The sequence below is a fragment of the Sus scrofa genome, chromosome X (assembly GCF_054392235.1).
Source record: "Sus scrofa isolate SSC_HxYL_T2T_F1_AM1 chromosome X, Sscrofa_HxYL_maternal_Yorkshire_Landrace_v2.0, whole genome shotgun sequence".
In the NCBI taxonomy this organism is placed as follows: domain Eukaryota; kingdom Metazoa; phylum Chordata; class Mammalia; order Artiodactyla; family Suidae; genus Sus; species Sus scrofa.
In genome coordinates, this window is record NC_139401.1 from 121,017,214 (window position 1) to 121,039,322 (window position 22,109).

A 22,109-nucleotide genomic window follows, 5' to 3' on the forward strand; every position below is an offset into this window, starting at 1 on the left:
TCGTGCTAAGCACATGCCCTGTTTGGTTTAAACACAGATTCTGCTCAAGCGGTTTGGGAGCTGCTGGGAAGCAGTTTACTTTCTGCAGTGGATCCAGCGCATTCCCTATGGCCTGCGTCCTCCTGGCTCTCGAGGTAGGCAGGATGGGCTGGGGCGGGCGACTGGGCGTCCTTTGAACAGTGCTGGTCGCCCCCACCTCCCTCAACCAAAATGCCCCTGCATTTTACTCCCTCCTGCCGGAATGGCTCTGTTGGGGATTGTTCTTTGGTCTACATTTGTTGTGTCATGCCAAGTCCTTTTTCGGGATACAAATGTCTAGGGCAGGGTTAATAGTTTGCAAGAGTTAATCAGGACCATTTTTGGAAGATTGAAGAAGAAATGGCATTTGTAAATAGAAAAGGGAGGTTATTTTTCATTACCGTCTCAGCTCTGAACCCTATAATAAAATAGCAGAGACTTGGTGGCTTAAACATCAAAACATTTATTTCTCAGAGTTCTAGAAGCTGGGATGTCCAAATTCAAGGAGCTAGTTCATCAGTGTCTTGTGAGAGCTGGGTTTTTCCTTTATCCTTACACCTTACACGGTCGGGGGCAGGAGGGGGCACTCCTATCTCTTTTTAAAGGGACTCTACTCTCGGGAGTTCCCATCGTGGCGCAATGGTTAACGAATCCAACTGGGAACCATGGGGTTGCAGGTTCGATCCCTGGCCTCGCTCCATGGGTTAAGGATCCAGCGTTGCCGTGAGCTGTGGTGTAGGTCACAGACGTGGCTCGGATCCCGTGTTGCTGTGGCTCTGGCGTAGGCCGGCAGCTACAGTTCCGGTTAGCCCCCTAGCCTGGGAACCTCCACATGCCGCGGGAGTGGCCCTAGAAAAGGCAAAATAAAAAATAAAAAAATAAAAGGACCGTACTCTCATTTTGGCACTCCAACCTCTTGACCTCTTCTAAACCTAATAACCTCCCCAAATGTTCAAACACCATCACATTGGGAATTAGAGCTTCAACATATGGATTTGGGAGGAGGAATACGAAGATTTAGTTCATAGCAATTACTTTGCCATCTCAATCATTACAGTTGTCATTCATACTTTGTTTCCCTAACTTCGTTCTCAGCAATTTATTCTGTCCCCCACCATAAAGCCCCACCTCAGAAGTGACTATCAAAGGAAGGAGAAACATAAATACTGAAACGAGAAGATGTATATAAATATCAGAGGCATGAGAGAGAAAATGCAATCAACCTTGGTGGTGGTTGGGGCCAATGTTGATTTGAACTCTAAAAGTTAAGATAATATCACACCAATTTTGTAACACACGTGTACAAAATGTTCATACAGAAAATACAGACACAGAGGGGACAACGTGGTCCTCGAGTGGTTTCGCGTCCTGAGTTTTCAGGTTCTGGAGCAATCCTGGTAGAGAGAATTTGTGTAATAAGTGGTTTGAAAGCACAACTTTCAAATTGATACAACCATAATTCCCACACAGCTTGTTGATGAACACCTGTCAAAATTTTATTTAATGCATTATTCAGGAAAGCAGCAGAATGACAGAGTTAGTTCAAAAAATCCTTTATAGCTTGTGGGAAAAAGAATTCAGTAATAATTTTGTTAATTTATGTACAACCCTGGCCTATGTCCAGAAGAACATCACTTCTTACTATATTTCTACAAATGAATTCCTTAAGTCTATAATATTTTTTGCAATTTTCAGAAGGCTCACTTTATTGCATTTAAAAGATGTCCTTGGGTGTTCCCATTGTGGGGCAGCAGAAATGGATCTGACTAGTATCAATGAGGATGCAGGTTCGATCCCTGGCCTCGCTCAGTAGGTCAGGGATCCAGCATTGCCTTGAGCTGTGGTGTAGTTCGCAGACGCGGCTCAGATCCAGAATTTCTGTGCCTGTAGTGTAGGTGGGCAGCTATAGCTAGGATTTGACCCTTAGCCTGGGAACTTCCATATGCCTCTGGTGCGCTCCCCCCCACACACAAAAATGTCCTTGAATTAGAGGTGAAAGTCCATGGCATAACAATGTGGCTGACGTTTTTGAGCACTCCCTATGTTCCAGAACCTTACACAAATGTTCTTGTTTGATCTTTAGCACCCTCGTGAAGTAAGTGTTGCTGTGGCTATGGTGTAGGCCGGCCTGGGAACCTCCATATGCCACAGGTTTGGCCCTAAAAAGCAAAACAAAAAGAGAAGTGGTAGAACTGGGACTCACATTGAAGATTCCAGAAGCTCTGTACTCTTAACCAATACGATGCCTGTGCTGCAAGCATTTTTATTTTTATCTTTTGTCTTTTTTTTGAGGGCCACACCCGAGGCATATAGAGGTTCCCAGGCTAGGGGTCTAATCGGAGGTATAGCTGCCGGTCTACACCACAGCCACAGCAATGCCAGATCTGAGCCACGTCTTCGACCTACATCACAGCTCATGGCAACGCCAGATCCTCAACCCACTGAGCGAGGCCAAGGATGGAACCCGAAACCTCATGGTTCCTAGTTGGATTCATTTCCGCTGCACCACGATGGGAACTCCCATTTGTATTTTTCACAGCTCTATTGAGATATATTGGGCACACCATAAAATTCAGCCATTTAAAACGTGGGCGTCCAGGTCTTTTAGTTCATTTACAGAGTTATACAGACTGCTTAACCTCACTAATCATCAGGGAAACGCAAATCAAAACTGCAATGAGATGTCACCTCCCAGCTGTTAGGATGGTTATTATTAAACATAAGAAAAAAAGTGTCGGCGGAGATGGAGAGCTCCTCCTACAACAGCTGTCACGCTCTTGGTGGGAATGTAAAGTTGTGCAGCCACTAGGGAAACCCCTATAGAGGGCCCCCCCCAAATTAAAAACAGAATTACCATGTGATCCAGCGATTCCACCTCAGTGTATTTATCCAAAGAAATTGAAATCAAGATCTCCAAGAAAGACCTGCACTCCCACGTTCACTGTGGTATTATTCACAATAGCCAAAATATGGAAATAATCTAAACCTCCATCAGTGAGTAAATGGTTAAAAAAAAATGTTGTATAGGAGTTCCCGTCGTGGCTCAGTGGCTAATGAATCCGATTAGGAACCATGAGGTTGCAGGTTCGATCCCTGCCCTTGCTCAGTGGGTTAAGGATCTGGCATTGTGGTGAGCTGTGGTGTAGGTCACAGACGCAGCTCAGATCCCACGTTGCTGTGGCTGTAGTGTAGGCCGGCGGCTACAGCTTTGATTCGACCCCTAGCCTGGGAACCTCCATACATACAACGAAATATTCTTCAGCCTTAAAAAAGAAAGAAATGAACTCTAGTTGGCTTGAGCCCAGGTCATTCACTTGGCATCTCCTGGGACTCTCTTGCTCAGTCTTAACTGTCAGTTGTGGCACATTTGCAGCAACCCCCGCCTGGAAAGGACATGGAGGCCAAGGGCCCAAGCCCTTAGGACCAGGTAAGCCACCAGGACTTGCAAGGTGAAAACCCGAAAAGGATGGCATTTTATGCTGGGTAGTAAAGGAGGAAGAGGGTGAGCCACGATTGTGGCGGGGAGACCAATTACAGCAACAGGAGCTCATTACACGAACCTACATCTTCTTTTTTTTTTTTTTTTTTTTTTTTTTTTTTGTCTTTTTGCCTTTTCTAGGGCCGCTCTCGAGGCATATGGAGGTTCCCAGGCTAGGGGTCCAATCGGAGCTGCAGCCACCTGCCTACACCACAGCCACAGCAACGCGGGATCCAAGCTGAGTCTGCGACCTACACCACAGCTCACGGCAACACTGGATTCCTACCCACTGAGCAAGGGCAGGGATCAAATCCGCAACCTCATGGTTCCTAGTCGGATTCATTAACCACTGCGCCACGACGGGAACTCCCCTACATCTTCTAAGTGTCCTCTCAGGAAGAGAAGCCACGGAAACCATGAAGAAGATGCTCCCCTAACCTGGATGGAGAAGCAGATCCATGCCACACAAGGGGTGCACAAAGGTACACGTGAAAGTGTGCCACTCAGATCTCCCTTCAGCCAAACCTTCTCTGAGGATAAGACTGAGCAAGCACCCTCCAGAGGCTGCACTTTTGGACCCCATGTCATCTTCACACTGAGGTCATGCTCTCTTTAGGCTGCTGCCAGTCAATGCCTAGCGGAGCAGGGATACCAGAGCTGGACCATTTCTGTCTGACACAGGACTCTACTAACAGCTCATCTTTGCTCGGAGCTCCCCATTTCCCAAAATGAGATTTTTTTGCAGGCATAACCTGCAGACTAAGGCTGTTTCTTTTTTTTTTTTGTCTTTTTTTTTTTTTTTTTGTCTTTTTAGGGCTGCACTCATGGCATATGGAGGTTCCCAGGCTAGGGGTCCAACTGGATCTGTAGCTGCCACCAGCCTATGCCACAGCCACAGCAAAGCATGATCCGAGCCATGTCTGCGACCTACACCACAGCTCATGGCAATGCCGGATCCTCAACCCACTGAGCAAAGCCAGGGATCGAACCTGCAACCTCATGGTTCCTAGTCCAATTCATTTCCACTGTGCCACGACGGGAACTCCTAAGGCTGTTTCTTCTCTATCTCCTTTACAGGTGTCAGCCTAGCATCATAGGCTGAAGACTCTCCCCACCTGTCCCTTCTCCTCTTCTTTATCCTCCACAGGCCTTCCCCCCAGTAAACTACTTTTTTTTTCTTTTTACAGCTGCACTTTCAACATATGGAAGTTCCCAGGCTAGGGGTCAAAACAGAGCTGCAGCTGCCAGCCTACACCACAGCCATGACAACACCAGATCTGAGCTACATCTATGCCCTACGCCGATGCTTGCAGCAACACTGGATGCTGAACCCACTGTGCCAGGCCAGGGATGGAACCCACATTCTCACAGAGACAACATTGGGTTTAGCCCACTGAGCCGCAGTGGGAACGCCTCTCCCAGTAAACTGCTTGAATGAATAATTAGCATCGGCTTTTTGGAGGACTGCAAATCACAATTGACAAAAATTATAAATTGGACTTCATATAAACTGTAAAAACCATAATACTTAAAAAGATAACTCTCAGAAGATTGAAAAGCAAGGTATAGACCTAGAAAAAAATGTTTGGAATACACATATCTGACAAAGGACTCTTAGCTAGAATATATAAAGAACCATTATAACTCAGTAATAAGGAGAAAAATGGCAATTAAAAAATGGCCCAGGGATTTGAACAGACTCCTCATAAAAGGAGATATATATATATAAATGGGCAATAAAGACATCACTATTCATCAGGGAACTGAAAATAAAAAATACACTGAGATAAGATTCACACACTGGAATGTCTAAAACTAAAAATAATAAATTAAGGAAGTTCCCTTGTGGCACAGCAGGTTAAAGATCCTGTGTTGCCACAGCAGTGGCACAGGATGCAACTGTGGTGCAGGTTCCATCCCTGGCCCAGGAACTTCCACATGCCATGGGTGTGGGCAAAAAAATAATTAGTTAAAATATGTTAAAATGATGACAATATCAAGTGTTGATGAGAATGTGGAGGAACCGGAACTTTCATGTATTGGTGATGAGAGTGTATAATTGAAAAACTGTTTTTCAGAGTTCCCGATGTGGCGCAGTGGAAACGAACCCGACGAGTATCCATGAGGACTCGGGTTCCATCCCTGGCTCACTCAGTGGGTCAAGGATCCCACGTTGCTGTGAGCTGTGGTGTAGGTGGCAGACTTGGCTCCGATCTGGTGTTGCTGTGGTTGTGGTGTAGGCCAGCAGGTGCAGCTCTGATTTGACCCCTAGCTGAGAACTTTGCACATGCCACAACTTCAGCCCTAAAAAGCAAATTAAAAAAAAAAAGAAAAAGAAAAACTATTTTGGAAAACAGCTTGGCAGTTTCTTATAAAGTTAAATATACAATATACACCAACCAGACAACGTAGAAATTCCACTCCTAGGTATTTGCCCTAGAAATAAGAACATATGCCCACATCAAGACTTGCATACGTATTTTCCTAAAAGCTTTACTCACAATAGCCTCAAAGTAGAAACTACTCACATTTCCATCAAACAGATTAATAAAGAAAACAAATATGGTATATCCATGCATTGGACTACTCCTTGGTAATAAGAAGGAATGAACTACCAAAACACGCTATAATATGGATGAGTATTAAAACATTATGCTATGGTGAGGGAAGTCAGATATCAAATAGTACATACTGGATCATTCCGTTTATATGAAGACCTAGACTAGGAAAAAACTAATTTCCAGTGGTAGATTGCTCGGACTAGGGGTATGACTGGTTGCAAAGTGGCACAAGCCAACATTGTGGAGTGACAAACCCGGTCTCTATCTCGATTCCGGTGGCTCAGACACACATATACGTATGTACATACACATTTACATACCGCGGGGTAAGACCTAAAATTAAGGCCCAGTAATGGTGTGCCGCTTTGACTGCTGAGCAAGCCTGGAGGGCCTCCATGGCCCTCTCCGCTCTGCTCCCAAGGTGGGGTGGGGGTGGGGGGGTCCCCCGGCCAAACACCTCTTCCCATCACGGAGACGACACGCAGTTCTTGCTCATCTCCGCGTAGAGGGTTTCCGTCTCCCACCAGCGTGAGGAATGATCCACGCAAGCCCATCACATCCTCCCCCCGGGGCAATGCGTGCACCGCACCCTCTTGATGCTGCAGCGCCTGCCTCCCCTAGCCCCTGCTGGCTCCCTGTGTTCCCAAGCACACCCCCACACCAGGTGGCGTGCAGTGTGCCCCCTCCGAGCTGTGAGGATACGTGATCAATAAACTGTTGTTGATCTTGTCTGCCCAATGTCAGGGGTCATGTTGGTTCAGCCACCCCCATAACCCTAGGGCAGGAATCCCTCCCTCACCGACACGGTGCGTAGCGGGCAATTAAAACCCGCTCATACACACACATATACACATAGCCGCTGCGTATACTTTCCAAGACCTCCGAGTGGATGCCTGAAGCCAGGGGTAGTAGCCGACCCCACACATACCATGCTTTTTCTTATACGTGCAGGCCTCTGGCAAAGTTTAATTTATAAATGAGGCACAGCTGGAGTTCCCTTCGTGGCTCAGTGGTTCGCGAACCCAAATAGGAACCATGAGAATGACAGTTCGATCCCTTGCCTCGCTCAGTGGGTTAAGGATCGGGCGTTACCCTGAGCTGTGGTGTAGGTCGCAGGCGCGGCTGGGAACCCACGTTGCTGTGGTTCTGGTGCAGGCTGGCAGCCATAGCTCCGATTCCACCCCTAGCCTGGGAACCTCCACGTGCTGCAAGTGCGGCCCTAAAAAAATGAATAAATAAATAAATAAATAGGCACAGTTAAGAGATTAACAACAGTAACTAGTAATAAAAAAAAACAGTAATTAGTAATAAAATAGAACAATTATAACAATATACAAGAGTTGGGAGTTCCCGTCATAGCTCAGCAGAAATGAATCTGACTAGTATCCATGAGGCTGCGGGTTCGATTCCTGGCCTCGCTCAGTGGGTCAGTGATCCAGCACTGCCGTGAGCTGTGGTGTAGGCCAGCGCTATACCTCCGATTTGACCCCAAGCGTGGAAATTTCCATATGCTGCCGGTGCGACCCTGAAAAGCAATATGTATATATATATATACATACACACAAGAGTAAAGGTATGTGAATGTGGTCACTCTCTCTTAAAATATCTCATTAGGGAGTTCCCGTCGTGGCCCAGTGGTTAACGAATCCGACTAGGAATCATGAGGTCGCGGGTTCGGTCCCTGCCCTTGCTCAGTGGGTTAACGATCCGGCGTTGCCGTGAGCTGTGGTGTAGGTTGCAGACGCGGCTCGGATCCTGCGTTGCTGTGGCTCTGGCGTAGGCTGGTGGCTGCAGCTCCGATTCAGCCCCTAGCCTGGGAACCTCCATATGCCGCAGGAGCGGCCCAAGAAATAGCAAAAAAATAAAAATAAAAAATAAAAAAATAAATAAAAAAAAATAAAACTTATGAAATGGAAAATGGTATTTTCCATTTAACATTTTCGAACCATGGTTGACTGTGGGTGAGTAACTGAAACCACGGAAAGAGAAACGTTAAGATAAGGTAGGAGTCCTGTATGTATGCATGTATTATTCCAAAGTGCACTGAATAGACACTTAAAATGGGTTTTTGCTGCCTGTAAATTGTAACTCAATCCAGAGTTAATGTTTAAGCCTGTTAAAAAATGAGTTGAATATTCACAATTTAATGAGAGTCATCCTATTGTAATATGGTGCTATATGCCCATTAGATGAACTACTGAAACAGACTTCGTGGCTCAGGAAGAACTTCTGAGTGAAGTGGACAGATCCAGTGAGTAGGAACTGGTCTGGTGAAAGTTGTGGGAAAGCAAAGAACACAAAATATTCCAGGCAAAGGGATTGAAAACCTAGAGAGAGCCTGGCCCATGTCAGATCCAAGAGTGGTCCAAATCCTACGCCAGAAACTTGGTCCCGTCCCAGCTCTCTACCTCCCACAACCTCCACATTCCAAAAAATCACCAGTGTCACTTTTTTGTCTTTTTAGGGCCGCACCCTCGGCATATGGAGGTTCCCAGGCTAGGGGTTGAATCAGAGCTGTAGCCACTGGCCTACACCACAGCCACAGCAACACCAAATCCGAGCTGCATCTGCAACCTATGCTGCAGCTTGTGGCAATGCCGGATCCTTAACCCACTGAGTAAGGCCACGGATCAAACCTGCATCCTCATGGATACTATTTGGGTTCTTAACCCGCTGAGCCACAGCGGGAACTTCCTGAATGTCACTTTTCTCGGCACATCCTCTTTGTCTTTAGGCCCTGGATAACTATTACCTGCAAAACAGGCATGATTGGACTTGGCCCATATTCCATCTTCCCGCATGCTACCTTCACATCAGCTTCAGAGTGAATACTAAAACACACATCTAGAAGTTCCCATCGTGGCTCAGCGGTTAACACACCCAACGTGTATCCATGAGGATACGGGTTCAATCCCTGGCCTCACTCTGTGGGTTAAAGATCCAGTGTTGCCATGAGCTGTGATGTAGGTCGCTCATGTGGCTCAGATCGTACGTTGCTGTGGCTGTGGCGTAGGCCGGCGGCTACAGCTCCGATTCGACCCCTAGCCTGGGAACCTCCATGTGCCACGAGTGTGGCCCTAAAAAGACAAATAAAAAAACCCCCCACAAATCTAATCATATCAGTCTTCCATTCTCTATCTTTCCACTGTTCCATGGTGAATACAGAGTAATTGATACAGGCCTTAGCATGACGTAGGAGACTTTCGTGATATAGTTCTCTAGCCGTGCCATCTAGACTCCTAAAATGTCCTTTCCTGACTTTTGTATACTAACTACATTCTCGTATTCTTCTGAGCCTCAGATAGAGGTGGTCCTCTTTGATTGGAACCAAGTCTCAGCTCACCTCCTATTCCCTCTATTGAGATGGCCCTGCCTCATCTAGGGCAGACTTAAATGTTCCTTACCTTATGCTCTCACTATGTTGTATAAAAGCCCCAAGTCATTATCATTCCCTAAAAATAATTTAAATTATTGTTATCATAGCAAGTCCCATTTATGGAGTGCTCAGGCTGTATATTTAATTAAAATCTCATAAGGAACCTATATATATATATATGATCTTATCCACTTTACCTATGGCCTGGGAAGGTTAAGGAATTTGGGTAATGTCATAACAGCTGGTGCAACCAAGCATGGATTCTAGAACTTCTTAAATCCAAATGTGAGATTCCATATTCAATACGTTGCTGCAAAAACATCTGTGTTGCTAGCACTCTCGTATGTCTTTATATTATGTTATACAGAGATTTTGGAATGTACAAGAATTTATTAGGACAATTCTTAGCTCCCCAAATTATCCAGGTCCCATGACCAATATATAGACCTACTAACTAAGGGACACATCTGATAGGGAGGATGGCAGAGTGAGTGTGCTGACCTATCTAAAAGGTTTTCTGAAGCTCTGTATAAGATTGACCAGAAAAGGGAGTTCCCGTCATGGCACAGTGGTTAATGAACCCAACTAGGAACCATTAGGTTGCAGGTTCGTTCCCTGGCCTCGCTCAGTGGGTGAAGGATCTGGCATTGCTGTGGCTATGGTGTAGGTTGGTGTCTACAGCTCCAATTCGACCCCTACCCTGGGAACCTCCATATGTCGCAGGTGCAGCCTTAGAAAAGGCAAAAAGACCAGCAGAAACGAATCTAATATCCGTGAGGATGCAGTTTCAATCCCTGGCCTCACTTAGTGGGTCAGGGATCTGGTATTGCTGCGACCTGCGGTGCAGGTCACAGACACGGCATGGATCCCGAGTTGCTGTGGCTGTGGTGTAGGCTGGCAGCTTTAGCTCCAATTTGCCCCCTAGGCTGGGAACTTTCATATGCTGTGGGTGCAGCCCTAAAAAGCAACAAAAAAAAAAAGAGTGACTAGACAATAAAGTTGCGTACATGCTTACATGATCAAGGGGCCAATCCAGAGGTTAAGGGCCGACTGCACTGAGATTAATTTTCTTTCTCCCTATCTCTCTCTCTCTCCTCCCACAGACCTCCTGCACTGAGAGGAGCAGAGGTCCTCTTCCTATTTAAAGGGAGGTGAGGGAGTTCCCTTGGGGCTCAGTGGATTAAGGACCTGGCATGGCTGCAGGTAGCACAGGTTCCATACCTGGCCCAGGAACTTCTGCATGCTGTGGGCATGGCCAAAAAAAAAATAAAATAAAGGGAGGGGAGTCTCCTCACATTTACCCATGTCAGAGTGAAGTGACATACATTTTCTAGAAAAAGAAGCCACATGGACAGAACAGACCAGAGAGGTTTTCTCTTGAGACACAGGAACACTGGGCCTGTGTTGGTTGAATTGCAACCCCCTAAAATCATGTTGGAGTCCTAACCAGCAGGGACCTTATTTGGAGATAAGGTCTTTTCAAGGGTAATCAAGTTATAATTGAGTTGAAAGAGTGCTGTCCTAAAAGCCCACCTTTTACCTGACTCTACTGGGATTTTTAACTTTTCCCTGATACATAAAGGCTGTTTTCAGCACTGGTGATTTAAGAGCTTAGCATGAGGAGCAGCAGTGAGGAGTAACGTTTTTACCTTTTCTGCCCATTTGAGAGCTCTGGTTTTACTGTCCTGCAGGTCATTGAGCAGGTTTGAACCTGGTTCACAACCTCAGTTGGGAATTCTTGCTGCACTTCTCACACCATCGAGGCTCTATAAATGGAAATGCTTTTCGGAAGCACGTCTGTCATTCTGCTGATCACTTGACTCTAATCCAGAAAGACCGAATCCTCATAAAAAGGGCAAGTTTGGGCACAGAGATAGACATGCCTCAAGGGACGATAATGCAAAGAGCCATGGGGAGAAGACAGCCAACTACAGGCCAAGGGCAGAGGTCTGAACAGAGCCTCCACTCCCAGCCTCAGAAGGGACCAACCTTGGAGACCTTGACCTTTAAATTCTAGCCTCCAGAGCTGTGAGACAACTGCTGCTGTTTCTTTGGGCAGCCCAGGCAAATGAATACAGAACCATACTTCTAATTTTTCTCTGCAGAATAAAGAAATGTCTAAGGGTCGTAAATCTACTTGAATTTTGAAAATGCCTGAACAAAATCCCTCTGTAACTTAGCAAATATCTGCCAATAGGCGCCCATGTTGTTAGGTAAATTCCCTCCCAGACGACAAACAAGCGCTACAATCCCAGGCCGCAATTCCTGCCTGACCGCAGGTGTCTCGCCCTCCAAGAACGTGAACCATGTGGGCTGAAAAAACCCTTCACAGCCCATGCGGCTGCCTTAGTGCCCTTCTCTCCCAGCACATGGTGTGTTTCCAGGAAGGAATAAGGAAGGTGGGTTCTTTTTTATTTGTTTGGAACAGTAAACAGTTTTAATTCCAAATTTGTGTTTCTGAGGGTGGGCTCTCTCAAATAACATCCTCAGAAGTCCCTCCAGCTTGCTGCAGGAGGCCGTGGTCGGCCCTAATTTCCATAGATTGGGCCCTGCACTGGGAATCATTTCTCATGAAAAATGGTTTAAAGTTAGCTTCTTTTACTGCCTGGCAGCTCATATATTTTCATTCCTTTTCCCAGTCTACTTCCCAAGTGTGTTTTCCTATTTAGACTAGAGTAGGAAATGAGAGAGAGGAAACAGAATGACAACTGAAAGGTGTGAGATTGCAAAGCAACGAAAAATGAACATCCCTTCTCTTGTTACAAAAGCCACTCCTTCATTCCCTCTACGGAATCTTGCTAAGGAATCTTGCTAAGATGTTACGATTAATTCTTGCAGAATATTGCCTCTCCCCTAGACATGTGTATCCCGAAAAAGGGCTTGGCAAGACACGACTGCCACAGGCCGAAGAACAATCCCCAACAGAGCCATTCCGGCAAGACGAAGAATGAAGGGGCATTTTGTGGGGTTTTGTTTTGTTTTGGTCTTTTTGTCTTTTTGCCTTTTCTGGGGCCGCACCCGAGGCATATGGAGGTTCCCAGGCTAGGGGTCGAATCGGAGCTGCAGCCACCGGCCTCCGCCAGAGCCACAGCAACGCGGGATCCGAGCCGCGTCTGCGACCAACTCCACAGCTCACGGCCACGCCGGATCCTTAAGCCCCTGAGCAAGGCCAGGGACCGAACCCGCAACCTCATGGTTCCTAGTCGGATTCGTTAACCACTGAGCCACGGCGGGAACTCCTGAAGGGGCATCTTGGACTACTGTTTGTATTTTGTTTTTTTTCAATGGCCCCACCTTCGGCATATGGAAGGCCCCTGGCTAGGGATCAAATCGGAGCTGCAACTGCTGGCCGACACCACAGCTTGCTGCGACGCTGGATTCTTTAACCCTGAGCGAGGCCAGGGGTTGAACCCACATCCTCGTGGATACCAGTCGGGTTCTTAACCCACTGAGACACAGCAAGAACTCCGGGGGCATTTTGGTTGAGGGAGGTGGGGGCGACCAGCACTGTTCAAAGGACGCCCAGTCGCCCGCCCCAGCCCATCCTGCCTACCTCGAGAGCCAGGAGGACGCAGGCCATGGGGAATGCGCTGGATCCACTGCAGAAAGTAAACTGCTTCCCAGCAGCTCCCAAACCGCTTGAGCAGACAGAATCTATGTTTAAACCAAACAGGGCATGTGCTTAGCACGATCAGCCTTCAACCCATCCAGGAAGCCTTCCTGCTGGCACCTTGAATCGGAACCTCAATCATGAGCGGCTTTCCATTGTTTGCGGGTTCCTGCGAAACCTAGCAACCCCACATTTTGAAAAGTAGCTCAAGGGGTTCCCGTTGTGGCTCAGTGCTAACGAATCCAACTAGTACCCATGAGGACGCAGGTTTGATCCCTGGCCCCGATCAGTGAGTTAAGGATCCGGGGTTGCCCTGAGCTGCGGTGTAGCTCGCAGTCGTGGCTCCGATCCCAAGTTGCTGTGCCTGGGGCATCTAGGCCGGCACCTGTAGCTCTGATTTGACCCCTGGCCTGGGAACTTCCACAGGCCCCAGCTGCGGCAGCCCTAAGAAGCAAAGCAAATAAAACGAAATAAAACACACCCTCTGACTTCAAGAAGCCTTGACCCATTACCAGCTCAGAGCAAGTTAACAATGTTTCCACTATTTCTGATAATAAAAGATGACTGATGCAAAACGAGGAGAATGTACCTCCAGCCCCACATACAGCCCTACGAACCAGGGCACGTGGATGGCAAAAATTACCTGTTCAGATGAAGAGGGTCAATACAGTGAAAAACCACTGCTGTCACGGACTCGTCTTGGCCCCGTTCTGGAAAAATCGCTCAAATTAGCAACGAGGCAGACTCGATGGAGCATTGTCCTATAAGCCCGTCTTTATCTGACCTGACTGGAAGGTTTAACTTTTCCCAGCCACAGTTGAAGCCGTGGAGGCTTTTGGCAGCCCTGGGGATTCAACAGGATGGTGTGAAGAGACACAGTAGGGAGTAACATTTTTTGCTTTTCTGCCCGTTGGAGCAAGTTGTCATTTTACTGTCCTGCAGGCCATCAACCGGGTCTTTACCTAGATTGACAAGAGCAGTTCTGCACTCCCTTCTCCTCCACTTCACAACCAAGCCTCCATAGAGGCATTTTTCTGAACCACCTGTCATTCCGCTGCTTCCCTGAATAATGGATTAAATAAAACCCTGACAGGTGTTCCCCAACAAACGTGTGGGATGCCTGATTTGTAAAAATTAGGTATTGTGCTCTCAGGCAGCGTTTTGGAAATGAGGGGATCTTTCCCCAAAGCCCCTAGCTGCCCTCTCCTTGCACCGCCTTGGCCAAAACCAGATCAAGAGCCTTTTCCCAAGGGGGCACGGAACTGACCGCTGTGCAAGAGTCAGCACCCCGCAGTGAATGACGCCCCCGCGCACGCGCGCGCACGGGGGGGGTCTCCATCCCCGGGACCACCACGAGTCCAGGGCTTCTGCCTGGTGATGCAAGACTCAGCAGGAGCCACAGAAGGGCGGGGGCGGGACACACCTTCTGAGCAAGCCACGGGCTCCACTTACTGGACCAGGGAGGGAGAGGTGCCCTAGTCACTGAGACTCACTTCCTTTTTGAACAGCGTCTGACATTTATTGAAAATCAGGAAAAGACGTTTGTCCAGGTAGTGTAGAAGAGCTGGGCAGAGTGCTGGGGTTACTGTGTTGGACAAAAGGCACACGTCAGAGAGACAGCTGCACATTCAGAAGAGAACTGGATTCTGGGCGAAACTAACAGGTCCACAGGAGACAATGAGTGACTCGACGTGGCTGCCAGGCACCCCCGGGACCTGGCAGCCTCCTGGCAGGAGCAGGAGCAGGAGCAGGAGCAGGAGCGGGAGCAGGAGATGTCTCTGGGAGTAGGGAGGGAGTGGGCCCCGCTGACGGTGAAAGGCTGGCCGGCCCCTCCGCGGCGGTGGAGAGCTGTTGCAATCATCGTCTCGGGGGGCAGTGAGCGGCTCAGGCACCCCACCCCCCCGGGGGGGTGGTGGTGAGTCCAGATCCCCGAAGGCTGCAGGGCGTCGGCGGGAGCGATGCGGTGGACGGTGGGGGCACGGCAGCGGCAGCGCAGGTCTCTGGGCACCCGGATGCCGGCCTGGGAGTCCGGCCAGGCGCCGGCGGTCGGCGGGCGCCGGGCTGCAGGTGGTCCGTCCCGCGTGTAACAGGAGCCCGGCTTGCAGCTGGAGCGCAGGACCGGGTCCAAGTGTGCACGGGAGGGGCCGGGCCGGCCCGAGAGGGCGGCGGCCGGTCCGCACCAGGCCTGGAGGCGGCGGAGGCGGCGGGAACCTGGAGCGCTATTCCTGGAACAAAGGCAAGCACGACGCGGGAGGGGACACGAGCGCGCGGGGAGAGCGCGGCCACCCGAAGGTGAGGGACGGGGGAGGCGCGGCGGGAGGGCGCCCGCGGCGGTCTGCGCGGCTGGGCGACGGGCAGAGCGGACCCTCCCGCGGGCACCCGCCCCCGGGCCCGAGGGGCTCCCGGCCTAGAAGTCCTCGTCCTCCACCCATCCAAAGACCCGCTTCATCTCGGCCAGGAAGCCCCGGTAATCGTTGAGGAGGGGGCTCTGCTTCCTGATGTAGGGGATCACCCACTGCAGGGCCGGCCCGGTGAGGCGGGTGATGAGGAACGTCACCTTCAGGCTGTCGTTGGAGAACAGGGTCTCGTCCACGAGCATGTAGGCGCCCGTCTGCACGATAAACTCCGGGAGCCGGTCGGTGTCGCCGTCAAACGTCTCGGGGAAGGGGATCGGGTTCCTCCACCGACGCGTCTGGGGCCGGATGGGTAAGGCCAGGAGGGCCTTGATCAGCTGCACCCGGCCGTCCATCGCGCCTCGCTCGCCTGGCTGGGCTGCAGGGGCCTCTCGGCGAGGTGGGCGAGGAGGCGGGGCGGGAAGTGCGTGTGCGGGGAGGCGGGGCGGGCCCGCCGGGGCGGGCGGGGCCGTGGGCGGTGCTCGGCGCCGGCGGGCCCCGCCCACAGTGCCTGGCGTCACGTAGTGCGCAGGCGCAAGATGGAGCCCGCGTAGGGCGGGCGGGGAGGGGTGTGGAGAGGCGCGTGGGGGCGGTGTTAGCGCTCGCTCGAGGAGGCGGGGTCAGAAACAGAGGGGCGGGGCTTAATATATGTATGTATATACAAATAAAGCACACAGAAAAGTTGGTGAACATTATTAATAATTAGGGATTGCAAACTAAAACCACAATGAGTTACCACTTCACTCCTATTAGCTTGGATAAGTAACAACAAAACCAAACGGGACAATACTAAGTGCCATTGAGTTTGAAGAACAAATTTATAACTCATACATTGCTGGTGGGAATACAGAATAGTAGAGCCACTTTGGAAAATACTTCTGGCATGTTTTAGGTTTCTTCCATGCAACTTTGCAGATACAATACCTCCTCTCTTGTGATAATCATTATTCTGAATTCTATAAACAGTTGTGCCTATTCTTGAAATTGATATGAAAAGAAATCATATGAAAAGATACATGTACAATGTTTATTGCTGCACTATATACAATAGCCAAGACATGGAAGCAACTTTAATGTTCATCAACAGCAGAGTGGATAAAGAAGAAGTGGTACATATACACAATGGAATATTACTCAGCCATAAAAAGGTATGAAATAATGGCATTTGTAGCAACATGAATGGACCTAGAAACTATCATGCTATGAGAGGTTAGACAGTGAGACACAAACATCATATGCTCTCACTTATATGTGGAATCTAAAAAAAGGATACGATTAACTTATTTGCAGAGCAGAAACACTCATAGACGGAAAAACTTATGGTTACCAAAGGAGACAGGTTGGTGGGTGAGGGATGTACTGGGTATTGGGATGGAAACGTTCTAAAATTAGGTTGTGATGATGGCTGTACAAGTATAAATGTAACAAAATTCATTGAATTAAAAAATAACTAGCTCAAAAAACAGAAGATAAAAAAAAATACCACAAAAAGTGATTCATATAGGTCTCTTTTATTTTGTTGCTAATCATCAGGGAAATGTAAATCAATACCACAGTGAGACAGCACCTCAAACTTGTAGGAACATTTATCATCAGAAATAACACACAAAACAAGAGTTCCCGTCGTGGCGCAGTGGTTGACGAATCCGACTAGCAACCAGGAGGTTGCGGGTTCGGTCCCTGCCCTTGCTCAGTGGGTTAACGATCCGGTGTTGCCATGAGCTGTGGTGTAGGTTGCAGACGCGGCTTGGATCCTGCGTTGCTATGGCTCGGGCGTAGGCTAGTGGCTACAGCTCTGATTCGACCACTAGCCTGGGAACCTCCATGTGCCGCGGGAGCGGACCAAGAAATAGCAGAAAGACAAAAAAAAGAATGAAATAACACACAAAACAAATGTTATCAAGGATGTACAAATATGGAACGCTTGTGCATAGTTGGAGGGAATGTAAATTGGTACAGCCAACTGTGGAAAAGAATATGGCGGGTTCTCAAACTATGATTAGAACTACCGTAAGTGCCAGCAATTCGAATCCTAGGTACATTTCTCAGAAAACACTAAAACTAATTCAAAAAATACATGCAGTGGAATTCCCGTCATGGCTCAATGGTTACAGAATCCGACTAGGAACCATGAGGTTGCAGGTTCCATCCCTGGCCTCGCTCAGTGGGTTAAGGATCTGATGTTGCCATGACCTGCGTAGGTCGCAGACACAGCTTGGATCCGTTTTGCTGTGGCTCTGGCACAGGCCGGTGGCTGCAACTCCGATTTGACCCCTAGCTGGGGAACCTTCATGTGCCCCGGTGCGGCCCTAAAAGCAAAAAAATATATGTATATAGCACAACATAAGAAAAAGACCCAATATTTTATAATAACTACAAATGGTATAACATTTAAAAATTATGACTCACTATACTAGACACCCGTAAATAACACAATATTATACGTGAATACACTTCATTTGAAAGTAAAATATAATAGAAATAATATGATATTAATTATAAAAAAGATTAGGTGCCTTAGGCTCTGACCCTGGTCCCTGACTCTCTACCTGGGCCCTTACACAGAACTCCTTGGCCGCGCCCCTCCAGTTCAGTCTACTTCACCCTCCAGAGGCCAAAAACCTAGACCAGGCCTTAGGAAAGTTCAGCCGCGCCCCTCTGTTTCTGACCCCGCCTCCTCGAGCGAGCGCTAACACCGCCCCCACGCGCCTCTCCACACCCCTCCCCGCCCGCCCTACGCGGGCTCCATCTTGCGCCTGCGCACTACGTGACGCCAGGCACTGTGGGCGGGGCCCGCCGGCGCCGAGCACCGCCCACGGCCCCGCCCGCCCCGGCGGGCCCGCCCCGCCTCCCCGCACACGCACTTCCCGCCCCGCCTCCTCGCCCACCTCGCCGAGAGGGCCCTGCAGCCCAGCCAGGCGAGCGAGGCGCGATGGACGGCCGGGTGCAGCTGATCAAGGCCCTCCTGGCCTTACCCATCCGGCCCCAGACGCGTCGGTGGAGGAACCCGATCCCCTTCCCCGAGACGTTTGACGGCGACACCGACCGGCTCCCGGAGTTTATCGTGCAGACGGGCGCCTACATGCTCGTGGACGAGACCCTGTTCTCCAACGACAGCCTGAAGGTGACGTTCCTCATCACCCGCCTCACCGGGCCGGCCCTGCAGTGGGTGATCCCCTACATCAGGAAGCAGAGCCCCCTCCTCAACGATTACCGGGGCTTCCTGGCCGAGATGAAGCGGGTCTTTGGATGGGTGGAGGACGAGGACTTCTAGGCCGGGAGCCCCTCGGGCCCGGGGGCGGGTGCCCGCGGGAGGGTCCGCTCTGCCCGTCGCCCAGCCGCGCAGACCGCCGCGGGCGCCCTCCCGCCGCGCCTCCCGCGTCCCTCACCTTCGGGTGGCCGCGCTCTCCCCGCGCGCTCGTGTCCCCTCCCGCGTCGTGCTTGCCTTTGTTCCAGGAATAGCGCTCCAGGTTCCCGCCGCCTCCGCCGCCTCCAGGCCTGGTTCGGACCGGCCGCCGCCCTCTCGGGCCGGCCCGGCCCCTCCCGTGCACCCTTGGACCCGGTCCTGCGCTCCAGCTGCAAGCCGGGCTCCTGTTACACGCGGGACGGACCACCTGCAGCCCGGCGCCCGCCGACCGCCGGCGCCTGGCCGGACTCCCAGGCCGGCATCCGGGTGCCCAGAGACCTGCGCTGCCGCTGCCGTGCCCCCACCGTCCACCGCATCGCTCCCGCCGACGCCCTGCAGCCTTCGGGGATCTGGACTCACCACCACCCCCCCGGGGGGGTGGGGTGCCTGAGCCGCTCACTGCCCCCCGAGACGATGATTGCAACAGCTCTCCACCGCCGCGGAGGGGCCGGCCAGCCTTTCACCGTCAGCGGGGCCCACTCCCTCCCTACTCCCAGAGACATCTCCTGCTCCCGCTCCCGCTCCTGCTCCCGCTCCTGCTCCTGCTCCTGCTCCTGCCAGGAGGCTGCCAGGTCCCGGGGGTGCCTGGCAGCCACGTCGAGTCACTCATTGTCTCCTGTGGACCTGTTAGTTTCGCCCAGAATCCAGTTCTCTTCTGAATGTGCAGCTGTCTCTCTGACGTGTGCCTTTTGTCCAACACAGTAACCCCAGCACTCTGCCCAGCTCTTCTACACTACCTGGACAAACGTCTTTTCCTGATTTTCAATAAATGTCAGACGCTGTTCAAAAAGGAAGTGAGTCTCAGTGACTAGGGCACCTCTCCCTCCCTGGTCCAGTAAGTGGGGCCCGTGGCTTGCTCAGAAGGTGTGTCCCGCCCCCGCCCTTCTGTGGCTCCTGCTGAGTCTTGCATCACCAGGCAGAAGCCCTGGACTCGTGGTGGTCCCGGGGATGGAGACCCCCCCCCGTGCGCGCGCGTGCGCGGGGGCGTCATTCACTGCGGGGTGCTGACTCTTGCACAGCGGTCAGTTCCGTGCCCCCTTGGGAAAAGGCTCTTGATCTGGTTTTGGCCAAGGCGGTGCAAGGAGAGGGCAGCTAGGGGCTTTGGGGAAAGATCCCCTCATTTCCAAAACGCTGCCTGAGAGCACAATACCTAATTTTTACAAATCAGGCATCCCACACGTTTGTTGGGGAACACCTGTCAGGGTTTTATTTAATCCATTATTCAGGGAAGCAGCGGAATGACAGGTGGTTCAGAAAAATGCCTCTATGGAGGCTTGGTTGTGAAGTGGAGGAGAAGGGAGTGCAGAACTGCTCTTGTCAATCTAGGTAAAGACCCGGTTGATGGCCTGCAGGACAGTAAAATGACAACTTGCTCCAACGGGCAGAAAAGCAAAAAATGTTACTCCCTACTGTGTCTCTTCACACCATCCTGTTGAATCCCCAGGGCTGCCAAAAGCCTCCACGGCTTCAACTGTGGCTGGGAAAAGTTAAACCTTCCAGTCAGGTCAGATAAAGACGGGCTTATAGGACAATGCTCCATCGAGTCTGCCTCGTTGCTAATTTGAGCGATTTTTCCAGAACGGGGCCAAGACGAGTCCGTGACAGCAGTGGTTTTTCACTGTATTGACCCTCTTCATCTGAACAGGTAATTTTTGCCATCCACGTGCCCTGGTTCGTAGGGCTGTATGTGGGGCTGGAGGTACATTCTCCTCGTTTTGCATCAGTCATCTTTTATTATCAGAAATAGTGGAAACATTGTTAACTTGCTCTGAGCTGGTAATGGGTCAAGGCTTCTTGAAGTCAGAGGGTGTGTTTTATTTCGTTTTATTTGCTTTGCTTCTTAGGGCTGCCGCAGCTGGGGCCTGTGGAAGTTCCCAGGCCAGGGGTCAAATCAGAGCTACAGGTGCCGGCCTAGATGCCCCAGGCACAGCAACTTGGGATCGGAGCCACGACTGCGAGCTACACCGCAGCTCAGGGCAACCCCGGATCCTTAACTCACTGATCGGGGCCAGGGATCAAACCTGCGTCCTCATGGGTACTAGTTGGATTCGTTAGCACTGAGCCACAACGGGAACCCCTTGAGCTACTTTTCAAAATGTGGGGTTGCTAGGTTTCGCAGGAACCCGCAAACAATGGAAAGCCGCTCATGATTGAGGTTCCGATTCAAGGTGCCAGCAGGAAGGCTTCCTGGATGGGTTGAAGGCTGATCGTGCTAAGCACATGCCCTGTTTGGTTTAAACATAGATTCTGTCTGCTCAAGCGGTTTGGGAGCTGCTGGGAAGCAGTTTACTTTCTGCAGTGGATCCAGCGCATTCCCCATGGCCTGCGTCCTCCTGGCTCTCGAGGTAGGCAGGATGGGCTGGGGCGGGCGACTGGGCGTCCTTTGAACAGTGCTGGTCGCCCCCACCTCCCTCAACCAAAATGCCCCCGGAGTTCTTGCTGTGTCTCAGTGGGTTAAGAACCCGACTGGTATCCACGAGGATGTGGGTTCAACCCCTGGCCTCGCTCAGGGTTAAAGAATCCAGCGTCGCAGCAAGCTGTGGTGTCGGCCAGCAGTTGCAGCTCCGATTTGATCCCTAGCCAGGGGCCTTCCATATGCCGAAGGTGGGGCCATTGAAAAAAAACAAAATACAAACAGTAGTCCAAGATGCCCCTTCAGGAGTTCCCGCCGTGGCTCAGTGGTTAACGAATCCGACTAGGAACCATGAGGTTGCGGGTTCGGTCCCTGGCCTTGCTCAGGGGCTTAAGGATCCGGCGTGGCCGTGAGCTGTGGAGTTGGTCGCAGACGCGGCTCGGATCCCGCGTTGCTGTGGCTCTGGCGGAGGCCGGTGGCTGCAGCTCCGATTCGACCCCTAGCCTGGGAACCTCCATATGCCTCGGGTGCGGCCCCAGAAAAGGCAAAAAGACAAAAAGACCAAAACAAAACAAAACCCCACAAAATGCCCCTTCATTCTTCGTCTTGCCGGAATGGCTCTGTTGGGGATTGTTCTTCGGCCTGTGGCAGTCGTGTCTTGCCAAGCCCTTTTTCGGGATACACATGTCTAGGGGAGAGGCAATATTCTGCAAGAATTAATCGTAACATCTTAGCAAGATTCCTTAGCAAGATTCCGTAGAGGGAATGAAGGAGTGGCTTTTGTAACAAGAGAAGGGATGTTCATTTTTCGTTGCTTTGCAATCTCACACCTTGCAGTTGCATTCTTTGTTTCCCCCACCTTGTTTGAGCAGTCTAATCAGTACCCATCCAAGAAGCCTCACTTCAGGAGAGAG

The 22,109-nt window shown here is 50.6% G+C and overlaps 2 protein-coding genes across 2 annotated transcripts; one reads left to right on the forward strand and one right to left on the reverse strand.

Annotated features, from left to right (window-relative positions):
• Window positions 1-14,540: 14,540 nt before the first annotated feature.
• RTL8C (retrotransposon Gag like 8C) lies at window positions 14,541-15,855 on the reverse strand. Its single transcript, XM_003135416.7, has one exon. It carries the CDS (start codon window positions 15,790-15,792, stop codon window positions 15,451-15,453), a length of 342 nt encoding a protein of 113 aa, XP_003135464.1. The 5' UTR covers window positions 15,793-15,855; the 3' UTR covers window positions 14,541-15,450.
• A 2,497-nt stretch (window positions 15,856-18,352) lies between these two features.
• On the forward strand, window positions 18,353-19,632 carry LOC110257712 (retrotransposon Gag-like protein 8). The gene has a single exon (XM_021079958.2). The coding sequence runs from the start codon at window positions 18,369-18,371 to the stop codon at window positions 18,708-18,710; it is 342 nt and encodes a 113-aa protein (XP_020935617.1). The 5' UTR covers window positions 18,353-18,368; the 3' UTR covers window positions 18,711-19,632.
• The last annotated feature ends 2,477 nt before the right edge of the window (window positions 19,633-22,109 follow it).